Genomic DNA, 15,451 nt, shown 5'->3' with positions numbered 1-15,451 from the left:
GCACTGCTTCAGCCTGAGCCTGTTCAGTCAGCACAAACAGTCTGTGTAATATGTGAATAATAATAAATATGACTTTTCCTTCCTTTTCCATAAAAAGGGATGTCTCACGTGCTCACTTCAGTTAAAGTAGTGTTACTAGAAATATTAAGACACAAATGGCAGTAATACTTTATAAAAGGCCTAATGACTAAAATCAGGTAACTTAGGTACAGCTGCTCAACTGCTCATTAAGACAAATCAGCCAGTCACATGACTGGAAATCGGTGCATTTACAGTAGGCATGCAGACCTAGTCATGATGACCCTCCGAAGGTCAAACTTACCACCTTTAGGTGACTGAATGACGTAAGACAGCAACGTGCAGGTATTTGTAATTTTTCTGCGACCTCTATCTCTGTGTTTGATCATCAGTCTGCAAAGGCAATGTGTTTTTTGGTACTCTGAAAAATGTACACATGTACTCTGCATACAGCAACAGAGCACTGATCTTTCCTGCCATTTCACATTTGTTGTGCTTAGAGTGCAATATAAGATTTTCCATTTATAATATGTTCCATACTTAACCTTTTTGGAGACTTTTATGTTGTTTGGCAGGATAATGGCATCACATTGAATTTTAGGTGTTAAAAATACACAGTGACTGATTTTCATGTCAACAAGTAAATAAATATTCTGATGAAGAGCCACTAAAGGAAGCTTTTGGAATAACTCTCAGCAGTAATGTGGACGTGAAATAGTTGGTAGACATGTTATTAACCCTATGAGAAAAAGCTTTAGTTCTATTCAGGTACAGAGACGTATTTAGGCTACAGGAAACAGTTTTATTCAAATACTGTCAAAATATTGTCAAAATGCTATAGTGGTGATCCGTGACTGCCTTTTTAAAGTGACCCATTGTAAAGTGACTGCAAATATTGTGGAACAGATTCATAGTGTTTAATTGCTTGTGTGCCGGATGTATTAAACACGAAAAACAGGAGCTGCAGAAACCCAGTAATGCTGAAGACGCATGCAAGGAATCTATCTGTGCGTTTGCATCTGTGTGTCAGAGTGTGTGTGTATGTTTTTACCTTTAATTTGGGACACACACACACACAGAATGCCTACAGCATTCACACAGTAAGCTTCATACAGTTAAGCACAATCACTACATGACAGAAACACAAGCTTAATCGCTCTATCATGTTTGCCTGAATAAAAACAAACAGGTTAGATGTTAGAAAGCTTTTATTTTTATTTTAGTAGACGCTCCAGGTTGCACCAGGAAGAGTACTGTACGTCACTTCCGTTTCTTCTCAGCAATGGCGTCCTCCACAGCCAGTGACGGCGTGAGTGAGGAGCAAACGGGGAAAAACTCGAAGAAGACTAAAAGCCAAGGTGAGTTTGATTGTTTCGCGTCAGATGAGGTTAAGTGACACCAGCGAGCCGTCCCGCGTGAAGAACAGGGTTGTTTCCCAGCTTTAGACGACGGCTGCGAGCCATGCTGGAGTTCTGCTAGCATGGCGGCTCTCGCGTTGTAAACAGATTGTTTGGTGAGTGCAGTTACCCTCACTCGCTAAATGGTCGCATCAGGAAAAATAACCCGAACATTTACTTTTCACATACTTAAACTGACAAGTGTTTGCTGACGCCGGGCAGCTAGCTATTACCTGCCGGGATTCAAACACGTTTCCAAAGTCTGCAGCCTGAGTCGCCTCAGCCTGGGGAACACGTCGATGATTTCAAACGTGTCTTATTTTAGTCAGTGGACCGTTCTCCGCGTTCCTTCAGTATGTCTTTTCAATATTCTGTCTCTAACTCACCCTGTTCCCTTTGCTTAAGTATACCTCGTGTTGGTAGTCTATGCCTCCGTTGTAGTAACGTTGTAGTAACGTGACTTCACGTGCGTCCTGCAGTGGATGAATCCGAACTCCTGACAGTTCCCGATGGATGGAAGGAGCCACTGTTCACCAAAGAGGATAACCCCCGCGGGTTGCTGGAGGAGAGTAGCTTTGCCACCCTCTTCCCCAAGTACAGGGAGGCCTACTTGAAAGAGTGCTGGCCTCTGGTGGAGAAGGCTTTAGGAGAGGTGGTGAGTCAGAACAAGCTGCTTGCACTGAACACAGATGATAATACTTGTCTGTCAGCTGTATCTCAATTATAATGTAGCTCTATGGAGGAAGTCAACCTTTCTTTTTTTTACCACTTTCTTTAGTCTAATCAGGTTGTATGCTATCTTGTATTAATGTATACATATAGTGGATATAAAGTCTGCACTCCCCTGTTAACAGATTTACAATGTAAAAAAGGTTCCAGGATGAATTATTTCAGGGTTTTAAAATGTTATTGTGACCTATCACCTGTAAGTTCAAATGAAAAAACACTGAAATCTTGTAAGCGGAGGAATAGAAATGAGAAATTCAGCACTAGTGGTCCAAATGTGTTAGTTTGTGTTCTTTTACTCGGCCAAATCGCTACAATAACATATGCTGACCGCACAACCTCTCAGGAGCAGGCACCATGTTTTCTGTGAATCTGTTATTTACGCCATGTTTTAAGTGCAGTACAAATTTTTGGTTCTACATTTTAACCATCTAATGTCAAAGAAAGCCTGCCGTTGTTGATATTATATTGTCATCTCTCTAGTCGTCCCCATAGTTATTCAGTTAAAATCATATCTGAGCTCTGGGCTTTTCCCAAACAATATCTTTCTATTGGAGGTGATTATTATTATTTTTTATTTGGAGATATGTTTTGGATGAGTGTATTGAAATGTGAAATTCCTCCCCACCTGCCTTCTGCCAGGTGCATGAGGGTGTTGTGCAAAAGCAGACTGTTATTTTGGGCTGTTCATAGATTACTGCTTAGACTCTGGTTTGGACAGACTGGGATTCCCTTTTAATTTGTCGGTTGTGCTTCCTTCCTCATTCTCAGCGGTGTAACACACCTTACCACATAGCCCAGGCATATGAAGAATACAGAGATAGTCATGACACATAGCACACAATCAATATGGAGCTCCTTTTAGTATTTATGCAGTGATCTTGGAAGCCTCCTGGATCATGTTTTTCATGCTTTTTTCCCATTAGTGTTTTGGTAATGTCACTGTTCTGCCATGGTTTCTTCCCCCTTTGATGGCTGTCTTCATTGTGCTCCAGGGAATGTTTAATGCCTTGGAAATTGTGGATTGTGTCACTGTTTAAAGATGCCCACGACACCTTTAAGCAGTGAGATTTCTTTGATGCTTTGTAAGCTCTTTGTATCTTTCAGCAAAGGCCACGGTCCACAGTGTCAGAAAGTCCTACAGCTGAACTATATTTGAATTCATTTTGAACATTGCCACATCCCCAGTTATTATCACACATTATTTTGGTTTTATTTCTCTCCTCTGTAACATTTTCTCACAGTTAAGTGTTAAGTTGGCTCTTACATTGGCAGCTTTACGAGGCTGAATTGCCGACCTGAGCTGTTCACATACTGAATCATTTGTTGTTGTTCTCAGCACATTAAACCTTCTTTGGACCTAATAGAAGGCAGCATGACAGTCTGCACCACTAAGAAGACCTTTGACCCTTATGCCATTGTGAGAGCCAGAGATCTTATTAAGCTGCTGGCGAGGAGTGTGCCATTTGAACAGGTAACACTACTGTGCCAGTTTGCAGCATGCACAACATGTAGATTTCATCCTTTAATGTTTTCGAGTATGTGTGTGATTGCTGTCACTAAGCACTCAGAGTGATGCAGACTTTTTGATACCTCGGTGATGTGTTGTTGCCTCCAGGCTGTAAGAATATTACAGGATGACATCGCCTGTGACATCATCAAAATTGGCACTATGGTGAGGAGTAGAGAGCGGTTTGTGAAGCGAAGGCAGCGGCTCATTGGCCCCAAAGGCTCCACCCTAAAGGTGAGTCACACCAGAGTCCAGCTTTCTGAGGTCTTTCTGTCTGAAGTTAATCATGGCTTCCACAGAGTGTTGTGATGGATGTTAGGAAAAAGTAGGAGAATCCAATTTGTTTCTAAATCATGAATTGTGCATCTGTGTCACTGATTTTCACCAGTCTGCAATGTAAACAAGTCTGTGTTGTGTACTTTTGAATCAACGTCAGTAGGTGGCAGCATTTATCAGCCCATGTGTCTTTGCAACTCTCGTTATCAGATTTCTTCTTTTGAAGTTCTGTCTGTGTGCTTCATGTTGCCTGTTGCTTCTCTGCAGGCACTGGAATTACTGACCAACTGCTATGTGATGGTGCAGGGGAACACGGTGTCTGCACTGGGACCCTACAGCGGATTAAAGGAGGTAAGACTGTCAGTAATGGGCGACTAAACATAATAAGATCAGTTGTATTAATGAAAAGGTGCCTACGCTGACTACTTTAGTGTGTTTGTTTATCCTGTGACATCAGGGTATACAGAACCTCCTGACAGCTAAACATCTGAGCCCACTGTGTGGGTTCATGCGTGGGAGTAAAAGAGAGAAGTTGTTGGTGTAATACAAACGCTCTTCAGTTTGGGTTTAGCTAAACCTGATGGAGAGGTGAACTGTGACTGTAATGAGGCAAAGAATGTTGAAGCATTTATGATTTTCTTCTGCTTCTGCTTTTCAGGTTCGTAAAGTGGTGTTGGACACCATGAAGAACATTCATCCCATTTACAACATCAAGGTGTGTTCAAACTGCTGCAGAAACAATAGTCAGAGTGAAACTGCGCTGCATTTATGCCCAGTGATGATGTTTTCCATCCTTGTTCTTGATTTCCTGACTGAAGTCCATCTCTCTGGGTTTGCACGCCAAGGTTGGCTCAGCCCAGAGCTGAGGGCATGAAAGGGCATGCTTCACAGAGCTGACTATTTAAAATAGGACTTCCTGTTTTGTATGAGTCACAGAATGTTATTTAAATTGCCTAACCAGTAGTTACAGCTTACAGCACTGTGCAGAAGTCTTTAGCCAGCCATCATTTTAATATATTTTACTTCCATGGAGCCAGACTTTCTTGTAAAAGTGTGAATAGTAGCTCTACATTTCTTTTCATTGGGTCTTTTCTTCCCTCATTCATTTACAGTTGAGGTACCTGATCATTTTCATAGGAATGTTTTTCCAATATTTTACAACAGAAAAATATTCCTCCTGAACAGAACATCAAAGAGAGCCTGTTGAGCTGGTTCAGGCATCAACATAATGCCTCCTTGAAAACCTTCCAGGCTTTGAAGAAGCTATTCTTAAGGGAAATTAACTGGGAAAAAGGCTTAAATTACACAAGCCCTGAACTAAAAATCAGTGTCAACAGGTCTGATGGATTGAAACTCTAAATGTTCCTGCTCGTATTAGAGGTTAGGACAGAGATACAACAGTGAGTTTCCAGCGTCTGTAAAACACACTGGAGGTTCTGTCGTGGTTTCAGTGGTGGAGGTCTCGTCAAAATTGGTGGAATTCTGATTGCAGAAAAATACCATCAGATTCTGAGCTGTCATGCAATACCATCTGGAAGACATGACAGCGATCTCAAACTCACTGCCAATGCAGGAAAAGTAGAGCTGGGCAATAGAACGATAACGATATGTGTTGCGAAATAACTTTTTCTCGATAGAAAAATTAAACTATTGCGATAGGCCTCACCGCTCTTGTGCTCTTAAAAAAAAAAAAAAGAACAGCCTATCCAAATTAAGTAGCGCAGAGCCAAACCAATCACAGCCGCAGCGTCACGTCAGGTGACTTGTTACGTACAGCACAAGTGCCAAGCCGCACATGTGTATTTGTTTGGGAAGCAGCCAGCCGCCGTGCCGCCGGGTAACGGAGGAGATGAGTGTGCCGACTAGAGAAAGATCAACCGAGCGTGACCGAAGGTTACCGAAGAGAAAACAGATGATGGTTCCGATGTTGGAGAGATTGTCGAACGGAAAGGCCAGAGAAGCTCCGTAGTGTGAAGGTATTTCTGCTATTTCAAGTCTGACAAAAACAGAGCAGCTGCACTGTAAATGTGCCGAAAGCAAGTCTGGAAATACAATAAAGCGGTGCAGCTCAGTCTCTGACTGGAAGCGCTGATTCGTCATTCGGCTTTTGTCAGACTGAAGTAACTGTTACAACTGTTTGAAAAGCTCAGCTACACAACAAGGAGAGATGGAGAATTTCCTTTTAGTTCTCAGTTTATTTGATGTTGACAAAAGTTAGTCAGTTTTGTCTGTTCTTCTGTAAAACTAAGATTTATTTTTAGAATTAATATTTTGTTTCTAAGTGGAATCGACAGTTTAGTCTGTTTCGTTTGTTCTATTTTGAAACTTAAACGCTTTAGCGGCTGCCTTTTGTGTAGTTTGCAATATTTGCCTTTATTTGTCTGAAAAAGTCTCGTGTTCCTTAAGTACATCTACCCTGTTGAACTTATTATGGGAAATAAATATTTAAATCAAAACAAGCTGCTGATTATTTCACATTTTACTTGTGAGCAACGGCACATTTAAATCTTACAAATATAGTTATTTGGCTGATATCGTGATATATATCGTTATCGCCTGAAATGAAAAAAACATATCGTGATATGAAAAAAACATATATCGCCCAGCTCTAAGTAAAAGCATATCTGATGGAAAAGCAGATCAGTGTTATTCAAACTGTGTGGGATCATCTTGTGAACAGAACAAAAGAAGAGCCTTGGAATTTCCTCTGAGACGTTGACTTGTTGGAAATGTTCTTTGGTTTCATTGGTTTCCATTTATGTTTGCACATTTCAGTAAATACCTGCACTTACCGCTGCACTTATTTCCCAGTTTTCTAGCAAAAAACGAAATAAGCGACTTTTGCACAGTGCAGTCTTTAATAAAACAGCATTTTACTGCAGTCGCTACATAAGGTGTAAATACACAACATGACCAAAGTATTGCATCTTTATAACTGCTGTTCTGCCCCTCCATCACCACCACCCACGGCTGCAACCATCAGACTCTGATGATCAAACGGGAGCTGTCCAAAGACCCCGAACTGCGGATGCAAAACTGGGAGCGCTTTCTGCCCAAGTTCCGACACAAGAATCTTGCCAAGCGCAAGGAACCCAAGAAGAAGAGCGTGAAGAAGGAGTACACCCCGTTCCCTCCTCCACAGCCAGAGAGCAAGGTCAGGGGAAGCATGTTTGAAGAATTTCAGTGTTTCTAATGTATAACAAACACACACAGCCGCTGAGACTAAATTGCGTGTTGAGGCAATTTAAAGTACGTTTCAAATATGTGGACTTCCTATGCAGGTTGACCAGGAGCTGGCCACAGGAGAATTCTTCCTGCGGGAGAGTGTGAAGAAAAGGAAGAAGATGGAAGAAATCAAGGTGAGAATTTATGGTGGCTTTGTCTCTTTCGGTTTTCTTCAGGCTGCTTTCGAGTTTCAGTAGCAGCAACCAAGCATTGTGTAACGTCGCCTTTGTAAACTTCCTCTTTGTAGGTGAAACAGGCCACCGCACTGACCAAGAAGCAAGAAGAGCGGAACAAAGCCTTCATTCCTCCTAAAGAGAAGCCTCTGATGAAGAAGACTGCTAAAGGTAGAAATATTAAAACAAGCACTGATCTCAGAACCTAGCAGTGACAAATTAAAGGAAAAACCTGGATTCTTGAGCACTTGGTATAGCTTTGCCCTTAATTTGTCCATTCTTGTCTCATCTATGTATCCACAGCTCCTACAGAAGGCAAGCTGGACATCGAAGCTATAAAGGACAAAGTAAAAAAAGCCAAAACAAAGAAACTGGGTGCTCCACCATTAAACCCTGCACCTCCCACCAGCAGCACCACTGAAAAGAAGAAGAAGAAGAGCAACAAAGCGAAAAGCAAAGGCTAACTGTGCACTGTTCCCTGTGCTGTGGCACTTGTTGGACAGAGAAAAGACTCTGAGCTCACAGCAAGAAGAATTTCAGTGAATGTGTAGAGCGTGGATCAAGATGATGCTTCATCGTCTGTCTTGACTTTCCTTTTTACAGTGTTACACAGTGACGGGAATGTGTTGGTTTTTTCCTTCTGTTTGACTCGCTTGCTATTAATTATTTCCAGAGGGAAAAAAATGTAAAATTAAAGGAGTTATTTTTTCTTTTTTAAATAAACTAGGTCTTGTTTTCTTACATTTCCCTTAATTTCCATTTTTGCTGTGTTACCATAGATGTCCAGTCTCCAAAACCTTAAAGAAATACACCCATTATTAGGCACACCTTTCAAGGCCTGGGTTGGACCCTTTTTGCCTTCTGAAGTGCTTTCTTTGATTTGCACTATAATGGGAATAAGGCATTCCAATCACTTCCATGGCTACAGGTGTATTAAGTCAAGTATCTGGGCATGCAGATTGCTTCTACCAGTATTTGTGAAAGAATGGATTGCTCTCAGGAATGCTATGCTCCTAAATATTTCACAGTAAACTGTTGAATGGTATTACATCAAAGTGGCGAGGCGCAGAGTATGCAGAGATCACCATCTTTCTTTAGAGTCGATCACTACAGACATTTTCATGGCCCCAACTTTGTGGGAGCAGTTTAGGGACTGTTCCAACATGACTGTGCATCAGTGCACAAAGCAAGGTCCAGAAAGACCTGAACAAGCAAGTGAGGTGTGAGTAAACTTGACTTGAGTCTTGACCTCAGTCCAACAGAAAACCTTTGGGATGAATTAGCAACAGCGAGCCAGGCCTTCCCATCCAACATCAGTGTCTGACCTCACAAATGGGCTTCTGGAAGAATGGCCACAAATTCTCATTTAAAATAAAACTCCTTAACCTTGTGGAAAGCCTTCCTAGAAGAGTTGAACCCAGGCTTACTGCTCTCTGGCTATAAGCCATATGGTCGCCTGTTCACCCACTGAGCCTAACTGTGCCCCCCACTCTGCAGCTGGATGTCACTCAAGTCTCAAGTTCATATGTGTGTGTGAAAGCAGATCAGCGAATACTTTTGGGAGTATCGTGGACGTTAACCACGTGCTGGACCACCTAGTGACCACAGATCTTGGTCCTTGGACATGACAGCATCACACAGTTGCTTGTCTGTACATGAATGGTGCAAATCCCCCATTCTGCTCTTACTGGAGCCCAACTGATACAAGGTTTGTGTTGTGCATTTAAAAATGCTCTTATGCACTCCCCAGTTTGAACGCGTGGCCGAGTCACTGTTGTCATCAGCTCGTAGCGGTCTGGCCATTCATCTCTGGCCTGACCACCTTAAATGTGCTGTCAAATGAAAGATTACTTTTGAGCACTGACTTTGTTGTTGGTGCTATAATGTGAGACTGATAGTGGAGTTGATAGTTGATAATAATTAAGCAGAGATAAAAGTAATTTTATTAATTTTCATACATGTTACATTTTTGGGCCTAAGCCTCACATGGACAGAATAATTTGCTTAATGTTTAAAGGAAATCAGTGTTGCTCAGGCCAAGCTGCTTTATTCATAGCAGAATACATCAGGGTAGAAGTAGTGGACTACATACGCTGTAATGAAAGTGAAGCTGAGGGCAACCAGCCGAGCGATCAGAACGCTGGCAGGGCTAGAGCTGCTGGTATCCGAGGTGTCCCAGTCTGGGCTCCAGTTGTAGCCTGAAAATGTAAAAATGGTTTTTATGACAAATTCTAAGTCCAGTGGAATGTGCTGCTTACTTCATTACTACACACTGACAAACTTCAGCTGTGGACTTTTAAAGCCATGTGAACTACACCTTACCCTTCACTGCTATTATTTTTTGGCTTAATCACCATCAGACTTACTTTTCTGTGAATCACGTTCAGGACTACCTGCAACAACATTAAGACACAAGAGAACAAGATGACATTTTTTAAGATGTAAACGCACAGCTCAATGACTGAGTAATAATTGTATTTTACCGCATTCATTAATCCTTAATCATCCAAGTAGCATACAGGCTACTTGGACTTATTTAGTGACTTTGGTTATAAAATAATAGGAAAAAAAAGTAATTTTCTCTCGAGCCCAAAATAGTTGAGGAGTTGCAGAAATGTGAAGCAAAACCTGGGCGGAGCGGAGTTCCCTGTCTCTGTTCAGACGCTACCCTGTGATTGCCTTGTGCTAAAGTGAACATCACCATGAAGCTTGTTGTCTCTTTTTTCTGAAACCATTTGAATTTTGCAACGGTAACCAAGTTACGGTCATTTAAAGGGAGGATGTAAAACGGACCTCATGGTTCATGGTAAAAAGATAAGGGGGTTAGTCATGGTGGAAGATTAGGTGCTCCCCGTCCTCCACCTGCTTCCTTCTTTTTGTTTGGCCTTTTATAAGTTTGTCCTACACCAGCTTTTATGTCATACCTTTTCTCTTTTTAGTTTCAGGGGATACATGCAGTCCAAGTGGGGTTTTATATTATTATTAAATATTTTAAAAATGTTTAAAACCAGTGTCACTTCCAAGAAAACACTCTGACTTTTTTGGCCTCCTTTAGTCAGAATTCTGCTTTTTTGATGAAGGGATGAGAGTTTTTCTCTTGGAGCTCCTTCACACCACCGTAAATGTGTTTTCCTATAACAGAGGGCCTGGGCAGCATGCACGGTGAACATTCCAGGTTGCAGATTACAACCCGCAGACAGCAAGCATGAACTTATTTATTTACAATGATTCACATTCGCTGACACAGGACACGATTCATGAATCCTGTAGGTTTGTGGAAATGACAGCAAGAACATTACTGTGCAAATGTCAGTTAATGAGGCCCACTGTGTTAAAGAGTTAATATGCATGCTGATTTCTAATCAGAATTTTCACATCTTTAAAATGAGCTGGGCTGAAATTTGAACTTGTGGTTTGTTTGAAGATAAGCAGCAACTTTTCACACTGAACCAGAGACACTTGATACTTACGACAGAGTTTATTCTCACAAGTGCCATTGCACCTCAAGCAGGCTCCCCCCTCAGATGCATATGGGTGCTGTCCGATTATATTACCCCTGTAAAAGAAAAGAAACAGGCTCAGTCACCTCATCACACTCTAGGTGGAAAAATTCTGGAATTATCTTCGCTTCCCCTTATCATCTTACCTCCGCCTCCCACGTTATCACACACACACACATCTGCTTGCTTCAACATAGGGTCATTTTAAAGATGACGTTTCTTTCTTTCATTGTTATTGTCAAAAAATCCCAGAAAAACGTATAAATCAGTGATATTAATTTGTTTCTCAGTACTTTCTGCTTATAGTAACCTCTTTATACCACAAAAAGGTTAGGGGAGAAGGACAGGATAAAAGTGAAGGTATGGAAAAGAGCCAAAGATTATTAATAACTTAACACACAGTGGGTTCGTTCCAACAGTCCATGCTGCTTAGGGAGGGTCCTAAAAGTGAGAGAAGTGACCTGTGAGTATCTGTGTGGCATCCATACTAAGAGCTGTTCCAATTCTGGAGCTACAAACATCCTTGCTAAAAACATGCTTCCTTTAGCATAGGATACACTGGACCTTTATGAAAGGGGAGGAGAAAACACTGTCCCATAATTAATTGTGGCCATTCATAAAAACAACAGACATGATTTTAAAAAAGTGTCTGAGATCATTGTAACTGCACCCTTGCTCCCTTTTTTAGTTCATTCACTTCTCATTAGTACATGAGGATCTGCCTGGCCCAGGAGCCACCAGTCCCCTCTGAGGCTTTCCCCAAACTGGAGCCTCAATTCAGGCTCAAAGCATCGGCCATTAACTACTAGAAGCGCTGTCAAACCTAAATGAGGATGTGGTCCCAGCTATTAAAACAATATTTAGTTGAAAGTGAAATTCTTACACATAACATAAGGCCAGTGGCAAAAATACTCCTCTCCACAACTAACACTGTGCCTCTTTAGTGAATCCAGCAGCTTTTAATGTCAAAAGAAGACTTTGTGCTGCTGCAGACTGGCCCTAAACTTTCCTTAGTCTTTAAAATTTCACCTTTGAATCATACTGAATGATATTTTTTACAGACTATTTTTGTTTGTATGACTTCCATAAAACAACGGGGTTAGAACACATTGTCCCAGGTAAGATTTTGTAGTCTGTCTTCTGCAAACAGGAGTTTCAGAACGGCAGACATCCAGCATCACATTGTTAGGGAGAGACCATAGCTGGACTGGCCATCGGGCCCACCAGGCAAATGCCTGGTGGGCCCGATGGCCGATGGTGATTTTTAGTTTTTATGGGCCGATGATTTTTTTGGGGGGGGGTTTTGTAACGGTATAAACAATGAAAGGTGGTGGATTGTCCAGATGCTGACCGGTGTGTAAAAATAACTCAGTTGTTTGGTGGTGGCTATGGCGGAGCTTCTACAGAGGCCAGCAGGTGGATGAGGGAAAGGTTAGGCAGGAGGAGGAGAGACCCGAGGTGGCCGCCGGTCCGAGCGTCAGGTGAACTGAACTTCAGGTAAGAAGTTATGACTAGGGATGGGTACCGGTGTCCGGTGCCATTGTGGCACCGCTTCTGACATAAACGGCAGTAACCAGACCGAAAAGCAGCGCACATTTCGGTGCTTTATTTCGGTGCTTTTTTTCCCCTGAGATGTCAGACACTTTGAATTCTAGCCAATCATTTTACCTTTTCAAGGATAGTAGGCGGGTCCAGGTACGTACATTCTTTTAGAGCAGAGCTACAGATTAAAAATGCCCAAGGCAAAGCAGTCAAAAGTCTGGCTGTACTTTACAGCAAAAGATGCAAACTCAGCAGCCTGCAACAAGTGCTTTAAGCTGATACTGTGCAAAGGAGGTAACTTTTCATAAGGTTTTTGAGATAAGACGGGGCCAGGGAGACAATGACAAGAAGCCAGTATGGGAGAGATATGCTCAGTCTTTCTACTCCAGGCCTCGAGGGCCGGTGTCCTGCAGGTCCTAGATGTGTCCTTGATCCATCACAGCTGATTTAAATGGCTAAATGACCTCCTCAACATGTCTTGCAGTTCTCCAGAGGCCTGGTAATGAGCTCATCATTTGATTCAGGTGTGTTGACCCAGGGTGAGATCTAAAACCTGCAGGACACCGGCCCTCGAGGCCTGGAGTTGCCCACCCTGGCTCTAGTTCCTGTGGGTCAATGGTAACTTGGGTGGGTACCGTGGGTACTCTCACAGCAGCATTTTGGATGAGTTGACTGCAGCATAACACATACGTATAAACAAATTCCTTTTTTCACATGACACTCAGGGCAGCCCAGAATAACCTGCTGAGACAAAAGTTTTCATTTGCTAATTTCACTGTGTTATTTAAACATGTTTTCAACTTACGCTGTGGCATAGTTGCATACAAAGAGGACACCTTTTTCATTAATGAAGTGCTTGATGCCATCTGGGCACAGCTGTACTGCACATCCAACTTTGTAGGTGCTGGCCCACACAACCTGCAAAGACCAAAGAGGTTAAAGTGTTACATGCAGAAAAATATAAAAATCATGGTTCACTTTTTTCTCTCTTTTTTTTTTTTCCCACATTATGCATGCAGTAAAAAGGTCACATACCTGTGTGTAGTGGCCACAAACCTTATTGCAGCTGTTCTCTTGGTAGCTGTAGTCTTTTACTTCATCCACCCATCTCTTTATGGCTTTTGCTGTATTAAATTGTGATGGTGCATGGGCTGTCCATATGTTTTCTCCCACAGAGGGAAAGGTAGGGTGCACGCGGGAAGCATCTTTGAGGTAAATGTTGTGATCAAATATACAGCGCTTTGCCCACGCTTTTGCAGTAATGGCTAAGGCCTCATCCCACGTCTGGATAAGCAGATACAGAAGATTTGAAGCATTAGACCTCATCTTTTGTTAATTCAGTTTTTTCTAACACGCTAGTTTCATTTTCGTGCATACATATTTCTGACTTACTCACTGTTTTTCTAAGTCAGTACATTACATTTGTGATACACAAGCAGAAGTAAAAAGTCAAATGGCTGAGTCGACTTCCAAACTTGTGGCGAGGTTTTTGCCACAACATTTGCAGTGCACTTTAGCCATGCCAGAAAGGCAGTTTGAGTGCAATTTATTGCACAGTTTTGTTGTCACCGAACTGTTCTTTATTTTTTTTACTTACCGAAGATCTTTTCTATCTGTGACTATCGGTGGCTTTGTCTGTCTTTTACATTACTTCCTCTGACTTCTGCTTAATAACGTCAAGTCTGCTTTGTGAATGTGTTGCATGAAGCTTTGTACAACTGTACATGCTTTAATAACTTTCTTTCCCTCACCTCCTCATTCCCAACAAAGTCTGCAGACAGATCACAGAAGACATGAACAAGTAATTTTTTTCTATCACTGCTTACTCACTGTGATTTTATTACTGCTTTCCAGAACTAGAGAGAGGAAACAAACGCCATTTCTTCACCTACCATGTACAGCATGTCGGTAGCAGGGGGACTGACAGATGACCGCGCCAAGTTGTGCTCCTTCACACATTCCTCAATGAACTTCAAATCACTGATTGCTGGCAGTGAAATCGAGCGCACACCAGAATCCAGGATAATGCAGGCCCACAGCAACCTCTCCACTGCACTCGCCATGCTCCAGATCAGTAAAGTGAAACAAGCTAAAGCGGTGATGTTGTGGTTTGTTGTGAATCGCTTTGACATCTGTCAAGTTGCTGCAGGAAATTACACTTTGAAGAGGAACAGGATGTTCTTACAACACCAAAGAAACCAAAACATGTTCAGAATGGTTCATGTATACATACATAAAGAATCTGCTAAACTGAGATAAAACAGAGATGTGGCTCATTTATGCTTCTTCTCGCCTTTTTGAAATCTGAATTTGTTACTTTCTCTGAATATTTGCCTAGTTATCCTGACATGTTCAGACAAGATCTGGCCTGTGTGCCATGTTTACATTTTTTTTTCTTTCTTTCTAGAAAAAATAGTGATGTAAGAAAAAAAAATTTCCCCATCAGCATCTGCATAGTCGGTTCCTTCTCCAGCTCGGCCTGTTATCTTAGAACGTTTCTTACCCATCTCACTACCAGAGCTGGTAAAAGTAGTTTTCAATGAAAGCATCGTCCTGTTCACTTGACATTTTACCTGCATCGTTATTCAAAAATGCCTTCCAGTCTATCGGCCCCTGTGTGCTCACCATAATTGACACTTCACCGGTGTCTGGTAAAGTCCCTGCTTATTTTAAAAAATGCTGCCAAATACTTACAGGCCAATCTCAAAAATACCGTCAAACCCAATATCCTTGACAAATTTCAGTCTGGCTTTTGCAGAGCTCATTCTACTGAAACAGTCTTCAGTCTAACGATGCAGGAAAATGTTCTGTTCTCCTGATGTTGGACCTCACGTCGGCCTTTGTGACCGTTGACCATCACATTCAGCTTGAGAGGCTGAAATACTGGGTCGGTGTATCTGGATCTGCCTTAGAGTGGTTCTCCTCGTATCTGTCTGAACGATATTTTTCTGTGGCAGTTTCTCGGTACAGGTCATCTTTCACTTCTCTCACCTATGGTGTGCCACAAGGTTCTGTGCCAGGGCCTTTATTGTTTTTAATATATCCACTTCCTCTCCAGCATATTTTGAGCCATTTTGAGGACAT

At 42.0% G+C, this 15,451-nt stretch overlaps 2 protein-coding genes across 5 annotated transcripts; one reads left to right on the top strand and one right to left on the bottom strand.

Annotated features, from left to right (window-relative positions):
* Positions 1–1,245: 1,245 nt before the first annotated feature.
* Positions 1,246–8,001, top strand: krr1 (KRR1 small subunit processome component homolog). Its single transcript, XM_040050579.1, has 10 exons — positions 1,246–1,376; positions 1,895–2,070; positions 3,481–3,615; positions 3,760–3,885; positions 4,195–4,278; positions 4,586–4,642; positions 6,911–7,081; positions 7,209–7,286; positions 7,400–7,496; positions 7,629–8,001. Exons 1-10 carry the CDS (start codon positions 1,301–1,303, stop codon positions 7,787–7,789), a joined length of 1,161 nt encoding a protein of 386 aa, XP_039906513.1. The 5' UTR covers positions 1,246–1,300; the 3' UTR covers positions 7,790–8,001.
* A 1,244-nt stretch (positions 8,002–9,245) lies between these two features.
* Positions 9,246–14,545, bottom strand: glipr1a (GLI pathogenesis-related 1a). 4 transcript variants are annotated; one of them, XM_040050586.1, is made up of 7 exons: positions 14,260–14,545; positions 14,119–14,138; positions 13,403–13,651; positions 13,173–13,285; positions 10,796–10,881; positions 9,692–9,718; positions 9,246–9,523 (listed from the first exon to the last, which is right to left on the bottom strand). In XM_040050586.1, the coding sequence occupies exons 1-7, from the start codon at positions 14,324–14,326 to the stop codon at positions 9,372–9,374; spliced, it is 714 nt and encodes a 237-aa protein (XP_039906520.1). In that variant the 5' UTR covers positions 14,327–14,545; the 3' UTR covers positions 9,246–9,371. The 4 variants fall into 4 exon arrangements, with proteins under 4 accessions (XP_039906520.1, XP_039906518.1, XP_039906517.1 ...); XM_040050584.1 differs by lacking the exon at positions 14,119–14,138 and having other exon boundaries at positions 13,424–13,651; positions 14,260–14,542; XM_040050583.1 differs by lacking the exon at positions 14,119–14,138 and having other exon boundaries at positions 14,260–14,528.
* Between the last annotated feature and the right edge of the window lie 906 nt (positions 14,546–15,451).

Source organism: Simochromis diagramma, unplaced genomic scaffold (genome assembly GCF_900408965.1).
Source record: "Simochromis diagramma unplaced genomic scaffold, fSimDia1.1 OVJJ01000131.1, whole genome shotgun sequence".
Taxonomy (NCBI): domain Eukaryota; kingdom Metazoa; phylum Chordata; class Actinopteri; order Cichliformes; family Cichlidae; genus Simochromis; species Simochromis diagramma.
The sequence above is the reverse complement of the archived record's forward strand: the minus strand, read 5'-3'. Positions and strand labels throughout refer to the sequence as shown.